This window comes from Peromyscus leucopus, chromosome 3 (assembly GCF_004664715.2).
Source record: "Peromyscus leucopus breed LL Stock chromosome 3, UCI_PerLeu_2.1, whole genome shotgun sequence".
Classification (NCBI taxonomy): Eukaryota; Metazoa; Chordata; class Mammalia; order Rodentia; family Cricetidae; genus Peromyscus; species Peromyscus leucopus.
The window spans coordinates 116816188-116840577 of record NC_051065.1 but is presented as its reverse complement, the minus strand read 5'-3'; the positions used below and the strand labels follow the sequence as shown (position 1 = coordinate 116840577).

Genomic DNA, 24390 nt, shown 5'->3' with positions numbered 1-24390 from the left:
GCTAGAAGGCTGAACATGACGGGGTGGGAGGGCACCAACCCAGTTTCTCCTTTGAGCTCGTTCTGGGTCCCCACTGCCTTGGAGGGTAAGCACACATGCCTTCTATTATATATATATAACATATATACCCTGTAGGTTTTCTGACACTTTACATTCTATACATGATTTCTCGCTAGTCCTAGTTACAAGAGGAGTCTGATTTCAGGACTTGAAAGTTTTACTTTGCACTTGTAAAGAGGAAGCCTTGGCTTGTCTGGCTTGCGTCTGCCTCAGGTTTTGGAGCCAGGGGTGAGTAGGACAGCTGTTGCAGGAAGGGGCCTCTTCATCTTTTAATAGGCAAACCACGTCTCTAATGTAAGTTTTCACATTGACTTTGCTGTCATGGAAAGTTCCATTTGCCTCCAGAATTGCCCTCGCTGCTCAGCTACCACAAGTTGCTCTTTCCTGCTTTCTGATGGGATCAGGTACGAGTTCTTAGTCTGTTCCAATTCCCAGGGCAAGGAGGTTGAACTCTGGAGGCTTCTTTCAAGTAGTTTTTGGCCCATTTTGTCTTGTGTGAGCCTTAGTGGAAATGGTAATCACACCCCAGCCACCATGCAGTTGCCACTTTCTATGTGTTAGCTCCAGGGTCTGTCTTCTGATGCCTTCTTATCTCAGTTCACGTCTAGTACCATCTGGAAAAGCAGAAATTACTGCCACATGTTTGTTGAGGAAAGGCAGTCTCTAAAAAGCTAAGTGAACCGCCAGGGTGCATGACTCCAGGTCTGTCCAGCCCAGAGTCTGGCTTCTCTCGCCTATTGAGATCACTGTAAGTGGAGTCTGGCAGTAGCCTCAAAATGACCTGCGTTGAGTGTGAGGAAGCCAGTGGTGTTGCAGTGAGGGGCTAGGTATTGGGGTGCTACTGAAACACATTGGCTGCGAGCGAGCGATGCTTGCTGCCTGGGCAATGCGTGTGTGGAATTCTTGGTGTGGCCCACTTTTGTGTGTTAGAATTTCTTTTATAAGAAGTTTGTTCTTTCTAAGTCTGGACTCTTAACCACTTTGTTGTGTTTCCTATTTCAATTTAGTCACTATTTTATTTGGGCAACTGTATGAAAGATTTTGGCTATTAACACATATAAAATTAGAGTTTAGAGGATCTGGGGTGTGGCTCAGTAGGGAGGCTTGCTTGCCTTACCTTATCTGTTTCCAGAACCCAGAAACGAGATAAGAAAAATCTGTCTATCTCATTTCTAAGGCTAGCCTTCTATAACTACTTGTTGAATGCCAGACAGTGTGCAGCTTAAGAAACCTCCTTCATGGGCCACAGGCCAGTCTTACTGGAGATGAGTGGCAGCCCTGGCATAGCATTACTAACAGCTCAAGAATAGCAGACTTTTCAGGAATTACTGCTCTCCAGTCTTCTGTAGATACAATCACATGACCAATGGGAAGGAAACAGTTGCCAGGGTACCAGGCACAGGCCTCTGGGCTGACATGCTTTTCAGTTTTAAGAGAAGTAGGTGATTATAAATGGAGGCAGCCGGGTGGCGGTGGCGGCGCACGCCTTTAATCCCAGCACTCGGGAGGCAGAGGCAGGTGGATCTCTGTGAGTTCAAGGCCAGCCTGGGCTACCAAGTGAGCTCCAGGAAAGGCGCAAAGCTACGCAGAGAAACCCTGTCTCGAAAAACCAAAAATAAATAAATAAATAAATGGAGGCGTCTGTGGCATATATGAACTCTGCATTCTAATGAAAGTTTACAAATGGGTTTCCCTTTTTAATTGATTTATTTTTATTTTATGTGCATTGGTGTTTTGCCTGCATGCATGTCTGAGTGTGTCAGATCTTGGAGTCATAGTTAGTTGTGAGCTGCCATGTGGGTGCTAGGAATTGAATCCGGCTCCTCTGCAAGAGCAGCCAGCACTCTTATCTGCCGAGCCACCTCTCCAGCCCCGTGAATTTCTCCTTAATATTAAATTTTATTTATTTCAGAGTCAGTTTAGGAAATATTATTTGTGTGTTTGTGTGTTATGCATGCAGGCGCATGTTTTCATATATGTGGACCCATGTATGTGCATGTGCATATATGTGTGTCTGAAGAGGCCTAAAGTTGATGTTGGTTGTCTTCCTTGGTCACACTTCACTTTATTGAGTCAGGTCTCTGACTGTTCCCACAGCTCACTGATTCTGGGAGTCTAGGTAGTAGCTTGCTCTAGGGAGCCCTGTCTCCAGATTGCTGGGATAGCAGCAGGTGCCTCCGTGCCTCTGACTTTATATGGGTTCTGGAGATCCAGACCTCAGTCCCTCACCCATGTGCTGCAGTGCCTTACCCATGGAGCCAGCGCCCCAGCTCTAGAGGGTACCTTCAAAAGTTCAGTGAGGAGATACAGCCCCAAATTAGAATATCACCAGATGGGCTGCTTTCATTTGACTAACGTGAGCACTTCTCCTTAGACCTTTTAATGTTTATTGCTCAAATACATTCTTGCAACTATTCTGCAGTGTGCTCAGCACGTGTTTGTCAAGAACCTGCTGAGCTGGGTCCTGAAAATGTAGTAGTTTGGGTAGGGGAATGATATGCATTACATATTCCAAAGGATGTTTAGAAATTTCATTTTTCATTGCTGAGGATTGAACCTAGAGCCTGAAGCATGCCAGGAATGTATGCTGTGGTTGAACCATAGCCCTAGTCTGCTCCAAGGATTTTGTTTGTTTATTTGTTTAGTTTTTTTTTTTTTTTGAATTGTGTGTTTAAGAAGAAGCTTAGAAGAGAAATGTAGAGAGTGAAATTGTAAAACCAGGGAAAGTGACTTAAGTCATTTAAGGCATGTCACCTCCTGTAGAGGGGAGTCACTGCTATATTTCACTTCCATGTCTCAGTTCCCACCATTTTCCTAGCACACTATCAAGTATCTGTTAATTTGTTGATGAGTTTATCTATTGGTTGGTTTATTCGACATTTTAAGTAAGTATTTCCTCAAAAGCTCTTCTGGGCAAAGGACCCGTAAAAATGAAGAGCAGGAGAAAGAGGAATCGGGGCTTTGCAGATGTTGCTGACCCCTGTAGTGGCTCGCTGCTAGCCATAGCCAGCACCACAGTGTTCTTTGACATAGTGGTTGAGTGAGTCCGCACTGTATCTCTTTCACTTGTTTGCAGAGAATTTCTTGAAACAGTGGAAAAGTTTCTTGCTCTGAGCACTGGAGAAAATAGGTCTTGTTAGAAGGGTTCGTTCTTTCACAAAGTTGCTCCAGGGGTCATGTGCCAGGGTAGTGACTTTACACACCATAATGGCACTGGTGACAACTTCACCTGTGGCAAGAAATTTTAGGGTGAGAACTTCATCCCAAAGCATATGGTCCTAGTATCTTGGCAATGGCCAATACTAGACCAAGCACCAATGTTTCCCATTGTTCATGTGTACTGATGAGACTGAATGGTTGGGTGGCTTTCATGTGGTCTTTAGGAAGGTGAGAGAAGGCATGAAGAAGATCCCTGTGGCCAGCTGAGGACTGTTTTAATGCTTTTGATTTGTATGCATCTTAACCACTGACCATTCCTTCTGCAGCTCAGGAGCGCATCCCACCCGTCTGTTCACAATATCCTGTAACCCTTGTGTTCTCCCTGAGGTTCTTTGCTGTCCTGCTTAGTTTTGTTTTTTGTTTGTTTCTGTTTTTTTGTCAGTTTGATACAAGTTAGAGTTATCTGGAAAGGGGAACCTCAGTTGAGAAAATGCCTCTATCAGATTGCCTATAAGCAAGTCTGTGGGGTATTGTCTTGACTGATGATTGACATAGAAGGGTCCAGCCCATTGTGGGTCCTGCCTTTCCTGTGCAGGTAGTCCTAAGGTGTATAAGAATGCAAATGGAGCCAGCCAGGAGGAGCAAGCTTGGCCTCTGCTTCAGTTCCTGCCTCCTGGCTCCTATCTTGAGTTTCTAGCCTGACTTCTCTGCGTGGTAGGCCACAAGCTGTAAAAAGAAAGAAACCCTTTACTCCCCAAGTTGCTATTGTTTGTGGTGATTTTTTACACTAGAAACCATAACTAAGACATTTGAGTTACATATTTTCCTTATTCCTCTTCGAGTCTAGCTTGATTGCAGAATTAAATGTATGATTATGAATAAAAACCATGGTAAGAGGGGACACAGGCCTTAGTGTCTGTGTCACTAAGTACTGAAGCAAGTACTGTGCACTAGCAGGTACTTAGCACAAAGTACCCTCCTTAAAAGAAACATTCAGCTCAACAAAGGGAGACAGGATGATTCACTTGAGGTAGACAAGTCCTCATGGAGGTCACATGGTAGTATACTGACAGGATGATTCACTTGAGGTAGACAAGTCCTCATGGAGGTTGTATGGTAGTATACTGACAGGATGATTCACTTGAGGTCAGACAAGTCCTCATGGAGGTTATATGGTAGTGTACTGACTTGCCATCATCTAGTTCTAGACACAGTTCACGTAAACCCTAATTAAAATCTTACAGGAGCAAGCTTTGGAGCAGGAGTCAACTCCCAGGTTGTGGTACTGAGCCAAGAATGCTGGAAAGTATAGGGACTGTGATCGAGCCAGCCTGAGCTACTCTTTCTCCTCCCTCAAGCATAGAAGCTTGAAATCTTCTCTCTTTGTTAGAATGTCGGTTTATGTTTCCATCTCTTCATTGGTTCTGTTTTCCCATTCATGTTCGCTAACCTCAGAACATTTGTAGGTTTCTATATGTGCCCATCTAGAAGGATGTTGATGTACAAATGACCATCAAAGGTAAGAAAACCATGTCCAATTGTTTCCACAGAATCCCTGCCTTTCTAATATTCCTGGTACTCACTAAGTATTGTTAGCTGTTAAAAGTGTGTAGCTTGTTCTCATGGTAATTTGGAAGTTAAAATTATAAGAAAAGTTCTTTGTTCTCTTCAAATACAGTATAGGAGGCAACATTTCCCACAGGATTTGCATGTTATAAATTGCCTTCTAGTTACTGTGAATTGCTAATAGGTTAAGGTTATCCTGGTACCAACAGATCACTTAAGATCTTTTTTAGTGTTCTGTTCCTTGAAGCTTGAGTTTTGTATGGTGCATACTGGTGGTTATGGCTCAAAATCAGCTAATTTTTTAAATACTTTCAGAGCATTTCTATTTCCTTCACTATTTAGTTAATAGGCTTTGCTAAGTTCTGCAGTTTCTTAGCTGAGTAATACAGAAAATGAAGAAGTTAGTTGTATTTTTTGAATGTATGATTTTAAAAAAGCTTCATAATTAGTTCTCTTTAAATATCTGTAAAGTCAGTTTTAAGCCTTTTTTGAAAATGGGAGTAACTTCCCTTCCATGTTCTGTAAGAAGATAAAAGCAGAAAATCATATTTCTTTAAAATGAAGTTGGGGTGGGGAGAGACAAAAGCTTTTATTTGACTTGACATCCTATTACCTGTTAATATTGGAACCTAGATGGAATCAGTTGAGTCATTTTATATGCCCTCCCCCCAGAGGACATGCAAGAATTCTATTTATGTAACTTAAGAGTTTCTTTAAAGTAGGAGCTGATCTTTCAGTACTAGCGAGTGACGGGCATGCCTGTATTCAGGAGACATGAATCAAGTCTGCTTTCTGTGTGGGGCAGTACAACAGAATCAATGAAGAATATAAGGTTATACACAACATGGTCTTAGTCTATGAAGAGTTTATTGTGTGACAGAAAGGAAGGAACAAAAGACAAGACATAAAATGTATGTATTTGTAGATAAAGGGGCCTGGTGATAGATGATAAAGGGTTCAGTTGGTAAAGTGCTTGCTCCACAAGTTTAAAGACCCGAGTTTGGATCTCTAGGACCCACAAAAATGCCAGGTGGGCATGGTGGCCTGCTTGTAATCCTAGCTCTTGAGAAGTGGAGCTAGAATACCCAGAGCAAGCTAGCTAGTTAGCCTAGCTGAATCAGAGCACTCTGGGTTCAAGTAAAAGACCTTGCTTCAGTATATAAGGTGGAAAGTAGTCGAGGAAGACACCTCTGTCCTCTGCGTGTATACACATGTGGAACATGTACACACACACACACCAAACATACATATGCACCAAGAAAGTACATATATGTAAGATAAAAAGTATGTATAAGATAAAAAAGTGGAAGCCCCTTAAGAAAATACCTTAACTGTTCCCAACAGACCGAATCTATCCTGTTTGATCCTTAAGTAAAAATGCTTTCGTATTTTAATTTTTTAAATCTCATTTATTTTTATAGGAGGGCTATTAAGATAGGGTCTGGTGTCATGTCATCCAGGCTGACCTTAAACTCTTCATGGATGACTGCCCTTGGACTATTGATTGTCCTGCTTCTACCTTCCTTAGTGCCAGCACTTTAGGTGTGTCTCACTATGCCTGGCTCTCCTTTTACATCTTTAAGTGGTTAAAAATATCAAAAGAGAAGTGGTACTTTGAGACAAGTATGGTGGCACACACCCTTAATCTTGGCACCTAGGAGACCATGCAGAAAGCCTGCGAGTTCCTGCACGTGGAAGACTCTGTCCCCAAAGAAAGACAAAATAGTGTTTGTGACATGAAAATTATACTCACTTCATATTTTAGTGCCCATAAATAACGTTTTATCAGAGCACAGTCATGCTCAGTCACTTCTGTATTTTCTACGGCTGCTCTTATAATTTAATGGTATAGTCCAGTAGTTGTGGCAGAGAGTATACAGCCTACAAAAGCTAAACTATCAAGTGTCTAGCTCTTGGCAGAATAGATTTACCACCTTTGCCTTGAGTGTATCATGACGGATTGGAGGCAGCCCTCTCCTGTGAGCTGAGGTCATGGCTGCCTCCATCCCTAACAGCAGCATGCTAACGTATATCACTTTCTTTGCTATCCTTCCCTGTAGGACAAGATGGAACCAATCTATTTGGTTTACAGTAGCATAGGAATCTCTACACTAGGAAGAGCAAACTGAAATGCATAGTTGTCCAAACAGTAAACAAATAAGGCAGGGTGTATGAAAACAGTGATGAGGCCTGGGTGAGCTGGGCAGATGCATGGCCCATCTGTCACCCGCTGTCACTGTGTTGTGTGTACTCTTGCCCCTCTGCAGGACTTTAAAAGAAGTAGAAAGTAAGAATACTGATTGTCAACATTAAAAAAAACCACACACCTTGGCACAGTATACACGTCATCAAAAGATGCATATGTCATGGGGCTGAGATGATTTTCTTCTAGGTGCCACTTGAAGTGGCTGCTGGCTCTTTCTTCCTGTGCACTCAGATTTCTTCTCTCTGGCTTCATATAGCTGCTTTCCCAATTTGAAGCTAAAACAGTTCCTAAAGATGTGTCAGAACTTTTGTTATTAAGCAGTATCTGATGGAAAAGTGAAGTCTAATAATATCAGTTCAAACAGCCAAATTTTAGTTGGACATAGAAATATGTGGCATATTCTTAGGATGAAATTGTTGAATCAAAATTGTGTTAAAATATTTTTGAAGTTTTCAGTATATGTTTTAAATGTGGGTTTACATAAGAAGCTGTGTATCTTTGGCTTCTGAACTTGTCCATATTTTACTTACTGTGTAAATGGGATTTTTTTGTTTTAAAGAGTTCTCCGTGGAATTTGAATGTCTCGTTCTTTACTGTCTAAATGAGTGAGAATCAGTTCTGCAACCATCGAGTAATTTTGGTGACATCTGACTGTGTGCTTAAGAGACTGAAACCCCTGACGCTTTGACAGACTCTGGTTAAGGGTTATAGGAACCGAAATGACTAAAAGCAGCCTTGGTTTGTACCGGTGCGGAGAGGAAAGAAAGTTGGTACAGCTGAGTTCAGGGGGTAGATGGAATAAGAGAAGAAGTTAGAAACAGGTTATATGTTATTGGGTGGCCTTTTCCAGGGAGACACTGACAACAGACAAAGAAACAATTCATCCAAGTTTAGTGTATCAGTGACCTTGTTGGAGTTCCTTAGAGGATCATGGGAGGGGCTACTTACATGTGCATGGGTGTATAAAGGTGGTGGGATCACCAAGAAGCCCAACCCAGCATGAGTAGCTTTCTTGGAGCTAGCTGTATAACTTTCAAGCAGGTTGGCTAGTCCTAGAGGCCCTTTTTCTAGCAATTATTACTGCTTTATAATTTTAAGGAGAGGTCTTGTGAACCTGGTAACATTCAGGAATTTCCTAAGCCTTATGAAACTTATTATTTCCTGAGTCTTGTAGGCCTCCACCTTCCCTCCAAGAGGGAATGAAAACCTTAGAGAAATTAGCTATATGAGCCACTCTTTCCCCCAGTATCTACATTTTTTTCTTGCCTGCTCTTTTATGTTCCCTGGAGGAGGTGACATAGATGTCCGGTTCTTTTCTTTTTTTTTTTTTATAACTGAGAGCTGAGTCACACTATGTGACAGTACCAGTCACTTCTTTGTGAGCGATTCACCAATTATAAGGCCCTACATACCACCGCCCACTGCAGAAGAGAAGTTGCCTTCGTAGTGGGGATGCAACAGTGGCTTTTGGGTGTGAACACAAATGTTTTAGAAGGCAGTTTGATGGGCACAGGATACCTCCTTAGTAATAAACAATCGCAGTTGCTGCCCCACTGGGTCTAGCCATGAGTCTTTGCTGTGGTTTACAACGTCAGACATGAGTTCCCTCCTCCAGAGAGGGCCTTCAGTCCAATCGGGAAGCCGTTAACGGCGCCTATAACAAGCATTCTACTATTGTTTCAGTGGACACATCTTACCGGGTATGTGGGGAGTATACTATGCAGTGTCCTGACCAAACAAGACTGCTGTGACAGTTCTGTCTACACAGCCTGCGAAGCATTTTCACGGACTGTGAAAACCAGCAAGGACAGAGCTTCCAGCTCACTCGCAGCCTGACTTCTACATGTCCCGCTGCCAAAGTATGTGGTTTCTTTTAACAGTGGGGACTGGACATCTAATTTTGGCATGCAGCTAATAGTAGTGGCAATAGCCTTGATGGTGGGGGGCCTCGGGACACTCCTTGGCAACCTCATAGAGTGGTAACCCATCACTAGCACCGGACCGTCATCCACCGTTACGGCTCCTGTGAGTGCCTTTTCCACCCCTGAGTGGTGCCTTTGCTCAAACTCTTTAACTCTTACTTTTATTGTTATTCCAGATCCTTTTCTAATCTGTACGACCCTCAAGGGATAATAGATTGATATAATTGAGCCCTTTTTTTTTAAAGGAGATAATTGTGGGTCATTTACCCACCAACCCCACAGCTCCCCAGAGTTTTCTTGAGTGTGATCAGCAGGAAATATTAGATAGAAGGATTTAGATTGTGGAAATAAACAGAACATAAAGGATAAACTCGAGAGGGCCTGGAACCTATTCCAACGGGCCCCGACTGTCTCTGCCTCAGGGTATTTATAGAGACACCAAGGGGTGGAGCAAAAGACCTCCTCCCCCAGCACAGCCAAGTGCAGGCCATCTCAGACACCTGCACTCAGGCCCGTGGTCCTCATCATCCTCTCTATGCAGACCTGCTGAGTAAAACCATGAGGAACCTGAAAATGGGCTCCCACAGATAATCAAGCCTTTTAACAGAGGTTGGTAAGGATCTTTGAAGTCTTATCTTATCCCCTATAAGCAAGTGCCAGTTTGTCTTAGAGGGTGTTAAAAAAGAAATCTTAGCAAGGTTTTGTATAGTTCAAAACCGGTCTCATCGTGTATGTATCATCATTTGTTTCATTATAGAACAATGTTGAGGGCTTCGTTAAAGGCTTGCTATTAAGTGCTACTCAGGGGTCTGAGTTCAGATCCCTAGCATGATAGAAAAATCTGGGCATGGCATTGTACACTTTAGTCCTGGTGCTGGGGAGTGGAACCAGGATTCCTGGGACATGCTCGCTAGCTGATCTAGCTGATGAGTGAACTCAAGTTTCAGTGGGTTGAGAAGTGATTGAGGACAATATCCAATGCTGACCTCTGGCCTACATGTACTCACAGATGTGTGTGTTCTAAAATGCATTTCTTTCGTTTGCATGCACACAGGATCAGTGTTGATTACAGTGGCATGTTGGAGACACTGCTCCAACTGGCCTTCTCTGATCTGTAGTTGCTCTCCATGAGGTATCTGGGTTTTGTCATCTTGGGAGGCTGCTGTACATTTCTACCCCAGTGGTCTCTGTGCTGCCAGCTTGTACTGCTCAGCCTAGCTCGAGGCTAAGGGGGAATAGGGCTTTGCTCTAGCCTGTGGTAGGCCCTAGAACCCGCTCTCTGACAGGCTCTGGGCTACCACTGTGGCACTTTTCTGTCCATCAGTCTCACCTGGCTGTGAAAAGGCTCTAGGTGTGGTGAACGGTCACCACGGGCAGTAAACTTTCTTGGTGGGGCTCCATCCTCACACAGATCAGCCTCAGTTGCATATCTCAGTACCTGTTGCAGGGAATGAGCAGCCACTTTTCTCTTACTCATCATCAGTTCTGTTGGTCATGTTTGGGTGTCAGTTTCGCTGTGTGATTCTTCCTGGGGAGACAGGAACAAGCTTCTGTTCACCCTAGATAGGACACTGACGATGGACCAAAGGAACACTTCCCTTCACGCCCATCTTGGTAAAACTGGCATTTACTGGGGTTACCTACAGAAGTACAAGTGAGGGCTTCCTCACAGGAATATGGTCGCTCAAAAGGCAGCTCCATCTCCAAGAAGCCCACCTTTGCATAAGTCTTGACTCATAAAGCTGCAACCCTACAGCTCCTGGAACAATTTGTAGGCAGCTTGACTGGTTCTTAAGTCCTCTCTACCTAGCAGCTGCTTATTGCCTTTTATAACCTTAGAGATCTTGTGAGTGTTGTAACTCAGAGCTTTCTGAGTCTTACATCTTCTCCTTCCCTCCTGGAGGGAATGTTTCATGATTGTCATGACTGGGTGGGATTTTTGTATGTTTGTTTCTAATTATTTGTTTGTTGTTGTTGTTTTGAGACAAGATTCTTTCTGTGAGTTGTCAGGTGGGTGCTGAGAATTGAACCCAGGTCCTCTGGGAAGAACAGCCTGTGCTCTTAACCACTGAGCCATCTCTCCAGCCCCCAGGGTTTCTTTCTGTATCCCAGATTGGCTCACTGTTGCCCAGGCTCAACTTAAACTGGAGGTTATCCTCCCATGCTGGAATTACAGGTCTGAGCACCATGCCTGTAATAATACAGTAGCTTGAAGTAAGTTCACAGGCCCCAGAGGTGTTTCCTGCTGTTGTACATGTTAACCAAGCAGTCTGAGCAAGGATATAAACTTCTGCTTCTGTCTGCTCTAGAGTGTAGCCTCTATTGAACAGGAACATAGAATTTTCCACATGTTGTTCCAGTCCTGAGAGTGAAAGATGCAAAGTATCCTCCTTTCTTGCCTAGTTCACCATGCAAGGTGATGAGTTTAGACATTGTTTACGGCGTAGTGGCTAAGAGTCAGACACACTTATTTTCAAATACCAGCTGTGACTGGGCCAGGTCATTTACTTCTTATCTGTGCCTAACTTGCCAGGTTAGTGATGTGATGTAGGTGCTGGCTCTAAGTTATGTAATAGAGAGGTGTGCCAGGCATTGTGAGGGTACCTGAAGTGGGCCTGGGGGAGAGCTGGGGCTCTGTTTCCAGAAAAAGGAATGCCTGAATTGATACTTGGATGGAGAATTAGACGCTGGATTGGACCCCGTTTGGACATGACCACCTACAAAGCATACTCTTGCTTCCTGTTAATTCTGTTTGTGAATGTATGGATACTATGTGCAACTGTAATAGCAAAGGATCGCTTGTTTTGTTGTTGTTGTTGTTGTTGCTGTTGTTTTAAGCTGGCCTTACTCTGCCTAATAGAGTAACTCATTGTTTTAAGTATGTGCTTCTTACAATGGAGACATGAAGACCTTAAGTGGAATTTGAGGATGTGAAAGACTTACCCAGACTGAGAAACATTTTGTTGTTAGGGACTTGAGTTTATTTTACATCTTAACAGGGCTTGATCTTAAAACAAATGACCCCATTTTGGTTCTCTTAATTTTGATTGATTTGACACAGTGTTTCTATCTTCTCCCTTTTTAGGCTCAAATGAACTATGAAAATTAATGTTAAAATAATTGCTAAAATATATCTTTTAATGATATTGTCTCATCAGACTCTAAGAAATATACCCAGGTATCTGCTAAATTATGTTTAAAGATGATAAATACTGTTGGCTTTTATTCTGATACATTTTCTAAATAATGACAAGGCAGCCTTTCTGTCAAGACTTTAAAGTCTTCTTTCCTTTTCTTGGCTTCTTGTTTTGCATAGCTTAAAACATTAAGGAGGTGGCTTAATCAGAGTGGACCCTTGCTGAGCAAGTATGAGGACCTGCATTTAAATGCCTGGCCCACATGTAAAAAGCCAGGGCTTACTGACAGGTTCAGTGAGAGACCTTGCCTTTAGAGATTAAAACAGTGACAGAGCAGGCCCTCCACTCACTGGCCAGCCTTGGCTACTCACTGAGCTCCAATCCAGGAGATACTGTTTAAAAAACCAAGGTTGACTCTTGGCGAACTGCAACAACCAAGGTTGACAACAGTGCAGGTTGACCCGCATGTGCATAGATCGGAGCTGGGGACCCAGAAAGCTGGAGCTGCCCACTGAAAAGAAACTGAGTTTTCTTAGGTATAGATAGATAGCAGCTTAAACGATTCTTCCTGTTCTGGCTTCTAACCAGCAAAAGCATCTCCTCCTCTGATCCTTCTAGGGATGGGACCAGTTTCTTAAATGCCTTCCGCCACAGGCTGGTCTGTCACTGAGAGATTATTGCCCAGCCTGGTCTGCTAATAGGAGGGAATGCTGGAGAACATGTTAAATCGTGTTTACTGACCACCTACTAATTACTGTCCTCCATGTTTTCTTTATGTTGTTCTGTTTCTGTGTGCCATCATTAGACAGTTGTTCCAGGGCAGTAAAACATCCATGGCTTTTGTCATTTATTATCTCGGGACACTAGTTTCTAGTGCCTTCATGAGTGAGTAGCAGACCCTAGATTCAGGGAGAACATTCTTACATGGATAGGGTTGGCTTTTCCAGCCAATCAGTCCTAGAGAATCTCTGAGTTTGGAGCCATTTGACATCCTGGGGACAACTGCTAGTTCCTTCCTGCGGTGAAAATAGTTACCGTGGTTACTGTGGAAAAGTACCTTTGTTTTTTATACTCTGGAGCAGGCAGCGAACTGCTTGAAAAATGGTCACTTTCCTGCAGTGCCTTTGAGCCAAAATAATTGTCTTAGCTTTAGACCTGCACAGCTTTTTTATGCTCATAGGATGTATGACAAGACCACAACTGGGTAAAAACCCCACAGGAGGCAGGGACTGTGCGTCCCTGTAAGCTTCTGGTCTCTGGTCATGTGACAGCCTAGAAGAGGACTAGTCTTTTCTTTTGTGGATAGCTGCTGAATAAGTAGCTGAGGACAGAACAGAAAGAGCATTCAGTACAAAAGAGATGTTAAACCCCAGCTAGCCACCTGCATGTGAACAGCCCAGCTGTGATGCTGAGCTTGCCCTGGGGAAGCTGGCTGCTAGCTTAAGAAACCAAACAGGGCCTCCAGTGACAATAGCAGGTCGGAGAGGGCATTTTCATGTGCTTCTTTAAGATTGTCAGCTGTCACCAGTCTGGTTGTCTTTTACCATGCTATGACATAGAATTCCATGAAACTAGTTTTGGTAAGGCTTGTGGAAACACAGCTTTTGAAGAGAACTTAGAACTCCCATTTTCCCAAGCTCTCTTGCATGGGGTTCTCCTGTGAAGTGAGCAGGGGAAGTTATAGGGAGGACCACCTGGCTTCCCCTTCTTTCCCTTTGCAGGGTTTAGTAATGGGACATGGGTTTGCTGAAGGCACCTAGGCCATGTCAAGTGGAAGAGAAAGGAACACGTTAGAGAACCTTGAAAGTACATGCAGCAGGGAGGGAGATAGACAGCACATCACAAAATGAGTGACCAATTGGAGAGTCTAGAACCAAAGATGGGGAAGAATTCTTGACCATACACATGAGGTGATGGGTGTGTGAAAGGATGTGGACCCTGGAGAGGGGGTGGGAGTAAGACATTTCCAAAGGGAAAGGATGGAGATTTTGTGTGGAGTTCAAGAAGCAACAGGGGAAGAAGCTGAGTGATCTCCACATTGTGCATCTGCTTCAGGTTGTTGAAAGTGGAACCTAGAAGAGAAGTCCACGTCTCTTCTAGGTATTGGGCACCACCACTTAAAAACACAAGTTCTTTCTTTTAAAATGTACTTCCAAACCAGGCGGCAATGCAGGCCTGTAATCCCAGCATCTCAGCGGAGAGGCAGGTGGATCGTAAGTGTGAAGACAGCCTAGGTAACTAGTAAGACTGTTTCAGAAATAAAAAGGAAGGGGCCAGAGAGATGGTTCATTAGTTGAAATATTTTTAAGAAACTATTAAAACTCCGAGCTGTTTAAAATACGTTACCTCTCAGGATCCTAATTTCTTAGTTAAGAAATCAGATTTTTTCCCCCTTAAGGTTGACTGAATGTTTTTAAATTTTTCTTCAGGTAAGAGTGCAGTTTTAAAGTGTCTCCTGGATGTTCACAAAATCTTTCAGGAAAATGACCCGGCGTACATTTTGAATGATCTCTACATCTCAGACTACTGTGTATGGATTCAGAAGGCCAAGTAAGTTTTGTGTCCCTGGGCAGTTTGTGCATGCTTGCGTTTGTAAAACACCACTTACCTGGGAGGAGGAAGATGAAATGCCTGGAGAGTAACTCTTAATGTTAGAGAAACCCATATAGCTACTAAACACTTTAGAAACAGCTGGATTTTAAGCAGGGGCATTTGGGACTCACCTGGGCTACACAGAAAGACTGTCTCAGGGAGGGAGGGAGGGAGGGAGGGAGGGGGAAGGGAGGGAGGGAGGGAGGGAGGAGGGTAGGCTTCATTAAGATAGACAGCTTGGTGAATCGTTTAGGGAGGTAGGTGTAGGTGAATAAAATTTGATTAGAAGAGATTGGTTTGACACACACACAAATATATGATTTTCGGTGTGTGTGTGTGTGTGTGTGTGTGTGTGTGTGTGTGTGTGTGTGTGTGTTACTATAGCAGACTATCTGACAGAAACAACTAAAAAGACGGATGATTCATTCTGTTCACAGTTTAGAGCAGTGGTTCTCAACCTCTGGGTCTCGACCCATATAGGGGTTAACGACCCTTTCACAGGGTTGCCTAAGACCATCGGAAAACACATATATTTACATTACAGTAACAGTAGCAAAATTCCAGTTATGAAGTAGCAGTGAAAATAGTTTCATGGTTGGGGTCACAGGTATTAAATGGTTGCAGCATTAGAAAGGTTGAGAACCACTGGTTTAGAGGTACATGGCAGGAAGGCTGGGGGCCTGGGGTCAGTGTGGTGTGGACTTGCCGCATGGCTTCTTCTCTTGTCTTATCAGATGAAGAGAAAGTGGGGCTAGGCTGTAGCTCTCAAAGGACAACTCCTAGTAGCTTGTGTTCAAAAGCTATGCAGTTTCAAAGGCTCCATAGTCTCCAGGTGCTCCATTAACCTTGACAAGTGCTCAGACAGACTGTGGGGCCCCCTGGATTCAAACTCTAACAGTGTGCACACAGAATTGCTACCCTCCTCTCCGAATGGAAATCTCAAGACCAGGTTCTTAGACCTATCCCTGTGGTGGGGCTGTGTGTGCATGCATATGCACTGACATACATGTGTAAAAGTCACAAGATTTAAATCTAATGCAGACAAGAGCTGGGCCTTTGTGTGTGTTTCAAAGTATAAGAAAATCAAACTTGCAGCATAGGTATTTAAGCGTCTGAACACTCACAGATAGGCTCCAGCACTTGCTCAGTGAAATTTTCTTGATTTGTAAAACCATATAGCATTGCTTCATTCATTCGGAAGCATAGTCGGTTGACTGTTGATGTTAAAAGGCGGTGCATTTGTGTATTGGGAAGGACTTGAGAGGTAGATCTACTCGTCAGGCACAGCCAGTGCTCCACTTGAGTAGCGAGGGGCTGTTTGTTGAGACTTAGAGAGCTCCTGATTGGAACGATTCTGGGTGCTGTAAAACAGTGTTGTGTCAGTGCTGACCTAGAAGAGAAAGAAGCAAGAGGCTTCTGTTACTGCTCTGATTGCCTTTTAATACCTCTTTGAATGGACCGTGATACGGAATTTATTTCTTATTTCTGTTCACGAGGAAACAATTATATTACAGTGCAGTGGGAAAGCTCCCTGACTACCTGTTGGCTGGAGGATGCTCAGGATTGCTCCAGACAACACCTGATACTATATAGCATGTGGAGTCAGCGTCTGTGTTGGGAATCTAGAGTTTGCCAGATGGAAAATTGACTCTTTAACCCCTGAGGTCATCATGGTAGGCCATCTCTTTATTGTGTTCTCATACTAATTGAGCTTATCAGATACTCCACAGCCATTTCCTGTTGTGACTTTTGTTTCCATAATATAATTAAATTGAAACAGTCTCTCTGTGTGGGTTGTTTAGTTTTCTGAGAGCAGGGATTTTATAAACATGTAATGAGTATCGAGGTTTGTGCCAGGATCCCATTTTCACGCAAGTTCTTCTCCCATCTTGTGACATTCCTTATTAAATACTAAGAAGACCGCATTGTGTTCCATAGACAGATGTAAGTGTGCAAGTTGCTGTGGGGTTACCAGGCTTATTCTTAAAGTTTTGTTTTTTGTTTTTTGTTTTTTGTTTGTTTGTTTGTTTTAACTTGTTTTAAATAATGGGAAACAGAGCAGAACTCCTAGGTTCTCAGTAATGAACTTTTCTGGTGGTGGTGATTTGTTTGTTTTTTTCTGTTTGTAAAAGCATAGTGTAGTAGGGTAGGAAAGGTGAGAGCTTGCAGAGACTCAAGTGTTTTGTAAACTACTTTGCTTCTTCGACTTCAGCAATTTGGGCCTAGCTGTTCTTCCCTCAATAGGCTGTGCTGTTTTACTGTGATAAATGATCGCCCAGCTACTTTCCTCCTTATTTCTTCACTCATTTGATTTTTATTAAACTTTTCTAATTTCATCCTTGGTTTTACAAGCACAGCTTAGATGGATTTTCTGATGGCTTACAACCTTCTCACCTCTAACTACGGCAGCCTCTTAACTATTTTTCTTCATCTTTTGCTGTCTTGGATTGTAAAGTTAAACCACCATGTTTTTATGTTTATAATAGTTTGTATTTTCTTCCATCTATAGTTGATGTTTTTGATAGGAATAATAAAATATAACGTTTTTTTGGAAGTACCAGACAGTATGAAACCTGCACAAAAACAGCATCCCATTTTTCCAGTCAGACATTTACTTTGGCAAAAATTTATTGAAATGCTGTTCTTCTGATATTGAATCAATGAAGCTATGGCAACAGTGTAAGGTTCGCCTCATGAGGGTGTTTTGCTTCTGTGCTATCTGCTTCTTGTGGATTGGAGCCTTGGACTCTTATTAGGAATTATGGGTCTGTGGGGAAAACAAACTAAGCTTCCTTGTTTCCTTCTGTGTACATGGCACTGGACTTTGCAGTGTGGTGCCTGCTGCATCGAACATCCCCTGGTGGCAGCTTGAGGACTGCTGAGGTTTGGCTTGCAGTCATGGTAACAGATAGGTCTGCTGCCACAGTATCCTGCCCTGTGGTTCAGTTCCTCTCCCAGATAAGCCACATGTTACGACCAGTTGTCTTTACTCATGGCTGTAGAAAAGAGCCCGAAGAAAAACTGCTCCCTCTGGGAACTGTTCCTGGAGGAAAGGGGTTTAATGAAGCATTTGGTTTTGTTCGTATGCTCCCGTAGAGCTTGAGAAATCGCTCTGCACATCTCCTGCCGTCCCCTAGTGGGATGATCTAAGCCCTCATCTCCACTAAAGCTTCCAGGACCCTGTGAGAGAACACTCATCTGGGTCTACATACTTTCTTATGTGCACAGCAAATTCAATTGAATTAAATGGGCCCTGTTAGTTGAAGGAGAAATTTTTCATTGTTAAAAAATGTAGCTCTGGGGCTGGTGAGATGGCTCAGCAGTTAAGAGCATTGGTTGCTCTTTCAGAAGACTGGGATTCAGTTCCCAGCACCCCCAAGGCAGATCACAACTGTCTATAACTTCAGGTCCAGGGGAATGCTACCCTTTTCTGGCCTCCACAGGCATTGCGCACATGCAGTACACAGACAAAACACCCATACACATAAACTAAAAAACCTTCTTCAATGTAGCACTTTTAAAAGCTGTGGGTTCAGGAGACGGCTCAGTAGGTAAAGGCACTTGCTGCCAAACCCAGCAGCCTGGGTTTGGTCCCTGGCACCATAGTGGAAGAGAGAAGCGACTCCTGTGTGTTGTCGTTTGACCTCCACATATGTCCATGCACAAACACTCACAATAAATAAATAAAACATAATTTAAAAAAGCTGTCCATCAGTTATAGCTTATTTTGTTGAAATGTCCAGTTATGTTCAGTATTGGATTTCTTTCTACCTCTGATTCTTTCATGGTGGTTCTGTCCGCTGAGAATTTATCAGTTTCTACCCTTTATGTAATGTAGGGTGGGTAAGAGTGAAGTCTAATGTATTCTGGCTCTAGTTTTCCTTGGCCATGTGACCTAAGAAAGTTGTTTCTTCTCTTCCTCTAGTGCAGTCGGTATTAGTATTTTAATACTTCCTCCAGCTATTTCCTGTCTGTCTGTCTGTTTTTCAAGGTAGGATTTCTCTGTGTAGCCCTGGCTGTCCTGGAACTCACTCTAAACCAGCTGGCCTAGAACTCAGAGACCCCCTGCCTCTGCTTTCCAAGTGCTTGGACTGAAGGCATGCACCACCACACCTGGCTCGCTATTCATTCTTAAACTAATGGAAATACATTGCACATACCATTTGCAACCCGTTTTACACTTCATAGTATTCAATAAACCCCTTCTCTTTATAATGAAGTTTTGTTTGTTTAAATAGAAACTCCTCGCTGTAAAAGGAGATATGTGTGCTCATGGAAAAAAAATTGACAGTAAACTGAATGGGTTTTGTTTTGTTTGGGTTTCACTGGTTTGAAACAGAATCTTATGTAGCCCCAGGATCCTTTTCTTCAACTTCCTGGATACAGGGATTGCAGCATGCTCCACACACCTGGCTTAAAACTATGTGGCTTTAATTCACAGTACATTTTGAAATGACAAGGGGACAGATAAGGCTATGGTAGTATTTTATTTGTACTGAAATGTGATTTTCAATGTATGTTAATAAATAAAGTTGCCCGGGGGTCAGAGCTATTAGAGCCATAGCAAGAGTGTGGTGGTGGCGGCGGCGGCAGCAGTGGCAGCACACGCCTTTAATCCCAGCACTTGGTAGAAGAGCTAGGTAGATCTCTGTGTGTTCAGGGATACAGCCAGCATTGGAGACATACGCCTTTAAGACCTGGAGGGCGGTACTTACAGGCAGTGACGAGGCAGTCATGTGTTTGGGTTTACAACCAATGAGAAGGCAGAACAGAAAGACTATTTAAAGACAGACATACAGGAATTAGCTTTCTTTCGGGAAGCTAGGAGCACTGCAGGAGGTAAGATTTTAGCTCTGAGCTCTGACCTCTCGGCTTTCTCTTTTACATTGGTTCTGTGCTTTTTGTTTTAATAAGATGGTTGGTTACATCTACATAAGGCATTATTTTTGTTATTCTGCATATAAAAAATATGGTACTTTTAAGTCTGAATAAAATCCTGACAGTCTTCAGTATAACTATGTGAGCCTGTAACTGAAGCATTGAATCAGGTCCTCTCTCTAATATAGTGGGGTTTGTTGGGTTTTGAGTGGTGCTGGGAATTATACCTTTGTCTCTGCACATGCAAAGCAATCCCCCTGACTCTCAGCTAACTCTCTAGCTCATCTAGTATAGCATTTTGTTTTCAAGGTAGGTAGTTGTGCAGAAAAAGAATTTAAAAATGTGTGCTTGAGGCCTGGAGAGAGATGGCTCAGTGTTAAGAGCACTGGCTGCTCTTCCAGAGGACCCAGGTTCAATTCCCAGCACCCACATGGCAGCTTATGTGTGCTTGAAATGCTGGACCTATTTACATTGAGCTGGTAGTTTACTAATACTCTTGGAACATTTTAATTCCTACTCCTTTTTAGTATACTTTTTCCTCAAAAGCAGTCTTATGACCCCAAAGATACTGAAGCCAGATGTCTACGGAAGGAAACAGTTTTTTCCTAAAGCCTTCTCTTGAGGATGAGATGCCCTCGAACTCTGCTTTAAGTGGACTTAAATCAAGGTGTGCCCCTGGTTGCTGCAGAGGAAGAGGCTTCCTTTGCCACTCTTATTGCTGGCATATCTGCAGCAGGAGGGGGTGGGTTGACTCATGCATTAGTTCTCACTATCTAATAGAATATTGTAGCCTTAACCTTGGTGAACCTTGAGATAGGGCAGACGCTATGACAGGTGCTGGGAATGCTCTGGTGAACAAGTAAGACACGTCTAGAGTGTTGAGAAGCTCTGGGGCCTTCAGAACTGATTAGCCGGAGAGTGAGCAACCCCTTCTGAGAGGCAGTATTGACTTTCACAGTACTGGATTGGTTCTCGGTAGAGCAGGTTGTTATAAAATGGGTTGGCTTCTTCATCTCTTCCCCTCCTCTACCCAGGCCCATTTTCTTCTGATATTCTGTCATCCAGTATATGGTTCTCTCTAGAAGATAAGCAGCTGTAGTGATTTTAGACTTCTTGAACTTGGAGCCAAAATAAAACTCAAATTATTCAGTCTGAGGTATTGTGAAATAGCAACAGAAAATGGATGAAAACACAAAAACACTTAGTTAAGATCCTAAGGATTGATAACAGTTAGTCAAAGGGCTGGGGATGTAATGCAGTGGTAGAGCTCCTGTCTCCTGTGTGTTTAGTTCCGGGGGGGGGGGGTGGTTTAAAATAATGGCACAGACCTCAGGCAGTAGCTAGCACTTGGAGGCCTGGGGCAGAAGGGTGGAGAGTTTGAGGCTAGCCTGGGCTATGTGGTAAGACCCTGTGTCAGAAAACCAGGTGGAAGTGAGGAAGAAAGCAGGGTGTCGGACAGTAGAAAAGGCACATGGTCTACCTGAAGTCTCACAAACTTGTGGCTACATCACAGTATGGGCATAGGACCGAGGGAGATGTGGCTGGAGGCCCCATGAAAGCTGTGACCATTTCATCCTGAAAGTGGGAAACAGCCAAAGAGCCTGAAACTAAGGGTACCTGTGTGAGTGACATCTGCAGATCACACTGTAGGAACTTACTGGGGTGGAGGTGGGCTCAGAGCTGGAAGACTTGCTAGGGGATGTCATGATCCAGGCTAATAGTGACAGTGAGAAGGGAAGCAGGCCAGCGCTCAGAGTCAGGGGTGGGGAGGCTAGAGTAACGACTTGGACAGGGTCAGGAGAAGGGAAGCAGTGAAGCTGAGAGCCAGGTTCTGACTTGATCAGTGAACCTGACCATTGAAGGTACCTTTGACAAGACTTAATAATACTGGAGAGGTTAGGTCGGGAGAGATGAAGAGGGCAGTCTTGGAAATGCTGTCTTGGCTTCTAAGGAACATCCAGAAAAACACCAGAACATTTGGATCGCAGCTGGGCAAGATGTCTCAGGAACTTAGAGAAGGGATATGAATTAAACAGCAATGTAAAAATGCTGTCTGCTTGCCTGGGACTGTGGTACTCATGTGACTATAATAGTAATCATTCTTGGCTGAGAAAATAACTGTGCAGGGAGACAAGGAAAATGTGGGAGCAACATGCTGCACACATTGCCTGCTTGTTACTGTGGTTAGTGGAAGAGCAAAAAAGAGACTGAAACTGCTTATATTTGGGCCAGTTTATCCTTGTAGTATAGCTTTATTACTGTGTGAGAGCCTTAACCACTGGCCTCCGTTTTAGTTATTTATTGGGCCATATGAGAAACTCTCACCCCTCTAGTGTGTTCTGAAGTCGCTATTATCTTGGTTTGAGTCAGGTTATGGGGCAGAAACTCACTTGGGCTTTGGCAGTAGAAATCAGTTTCTTAGTAGATGGCAGATTGTCCTCTGAGCCTAGGTGCTGTAAGAGACTGGGCCTGAGGGACTCAAGCTGTGCAGAAATGAGGCAGCAGCCTGCTCTAGCAGTGACCCTGAGGCTGTTGATTTCCATATTCACCCTTGCTGTTCCAGAAGCTCTCAGAGGACCCAGATAGCCATTGCACAGCACCAAGTTTACATACCCTTTCCTTTAATGCAGATGGTGTAGAACCATTGGTGTGTAATTCTGGGAGAGGAAGAGTGGGATTGACCCAGTGGCCATTCTCAGAAGAGAGTAACCTTGATCATAGGAGGCTGGAGAGGTGCTCGTGGAATGCTTTCTACTACCCAGGGTCCAGAGTGTACCAGACACATGCATACCTCACAAGGGCAGAGCTGTAGCCAGGGAGAGACAGGGTCTCTGTGTCACTGATGTTTATAGTGAGCCTACAACACTAAGGGTATCTGGCTAAATGAAGGCCTGCAAAGTGACAGGCAGATAGATACTCTGGGTAGTTTGCATGGCGTGGGAAGTTACTTCTCTAATACATGGTTAACGATGAGGTTTGCATTGTCTTCTAATGACAAATGTGTAGAAATTTCAAAAGGCAATTGTGAACAATTCAAGCACGTTAAACCTCCTTGAATTGAAGTCATTCCCGGTGAGATGCTTATTCTGCCATGTCAGGTTGCTCTTTAGTTTTACTATTTATTTTTAATTAAGCCCACAAGTTCATCCTGAATGGAAGCAGGATTTATCTCCATACGGAAGGATTTCTACAGTGCCAATATCTTCTCCCTTGTGTCCGTCCGGTGAAGTGTCATAGAGAGAAGGGATCTACTTAATAGGCCTTATCACCAGTAGTTCAGTAGTGAACACTGGGGACTGCTGCTCTTCCTTAGACTTCTTTCACTAGCAAAGTGCCAAGAAATCACAGGATTACAGATGTTCCTACAATTCCAGACTCCTGTAACCCTTTGTGAAGAGACCAGTGCTCCTGGAACTGTGTATTCTGAACAATCACATATCAGGATGTCGGGAGTTTATGAGAGGGTTTTTGTTGCCATTCTTTCTTCCTTTGTAATTCTACCCTACTTCAGATAATCGGGTGCGTGCGTGCGTGCGTGCATACGTGCGTGTCGGCGTGCTCAGGGATTTTGCATGTGGGTATATATGCATATGAAGGACTGAGATCAGGGTCTGGTGTATTACTCAATCATTCTCTACCTTATTTCATTTTATTTTTTATTTTTCAAACATGAGGTCTCTCGGTATAAACCTTGCTGTCTGGAACTTGCTGGGTAGAGTAAGCTAGCCTCAAACTCACAGAAATCTACCTGCCTCGGCCTCTAAAGTACTGGGATTACCATCATATCCGCTTACCACCTTATTTTTTAAGACAAGGTCTCCTGCTGAACCTGCTGCTCCTCAGTTGAGCTATGCTGGCTGGGGATCTGACCATCTCCATATGCTCCTCAATCCCCAGCATTGGGGTTTCGGATACAGCGCCTGCTGCCTGACTTTTTATATGGGTGCAGCAGACACTTTTCCACCAGAGCCATCTCAGCTCCTAAATGGATGTTTTATTTTAATATAGTTTTAGACTTAAAAAAATTGCAAATATAGTGCAGCATTCCCAAATACCCCATCACTTCCCGATATTCTCATAATACATTGCATGCTGTGGTGTCAATTAATGAGTTAACATTGACACATTATTATTGACTGAAGATTCTTTAAGTTTTTTAACTTAATGTCTACCTTTGGTTGTCTAGTCTGAAGTGAACCCAAGTCAATTCCTTATGCATTTGACTATCCAGGAGCTTAAATGCCTTTGAAAGGTACTGAAATACTGTGGAAGTACCACTTATCTGAGGATCGGAATCATCACAGAATTTTCAGAAACTTCAAAGGATAACTCACCTATCACTTGTGTGTACACATGTAGTGTGCTGGTGCAGTGATAAAATAAGACTGTGAGAATAAATTGGGCAAGACTGTGTGCCTTCCTACTTTCTTAAGATGGTGGAGATTAGGGCAGAAAGTGAGGCTAGGAAGCTTTTAGGAAAATAATGGCTTTTAGCAGTGCCTGGGCATGGGGATGCTGTGCCTGTGTCTAAGGAGTGTTGTGTGGACCCAGCCCATCTTGTAGGTTTGACTGGGTTCCGTGCGCTTCTGGTTCTTCTCATGCTCCTCACTGCTGGTGGCTCTGGCCTCCCCAGACTCTTGGAGCCATGATTTGCAGGGGGAGCAAATGGTGTTTCCATACACCTCCTTGGTCTTTTCATTTTTATGCCTTAAAACTCAGGTCAAGTGAGTGTGGGTGGTGATGGATCCAGTGGGTTTGGTAAACCACATTCTGTACCTTGTGGAGAGTTTCTCCTGTGCTTGAATGTCTTAATATCTCACTCGGGGAAGAGGCTTACATTGATTAATGTGGCACGTGTGCGGTTATCATG

The 24390-nt window shown here is 43.5% G+C and overlaps 1 protein-coding gene across 1 annotated transcript in view; it reads left to right on the top strand.

The window, feature by feature from the left end:
* Shq1 (SHQ1, H/ACA ribonucleoprotein assembly factor) overlaps nt 1-24390 on the top strand; it is a 111315-nt gene that overhangs the window by 49572 nt on the left and 37353 nt on the right. The window contains exon 10 of the mRNA XM_028872708.2: nt 14480-14600. Within this exon, the coding sequence (XP_028728541.1) occupies nt 14480-14600 (121 nt within the window). The remainder of the gene's footprint in view (nt 1-14479; nt 14601-24390) is intronic.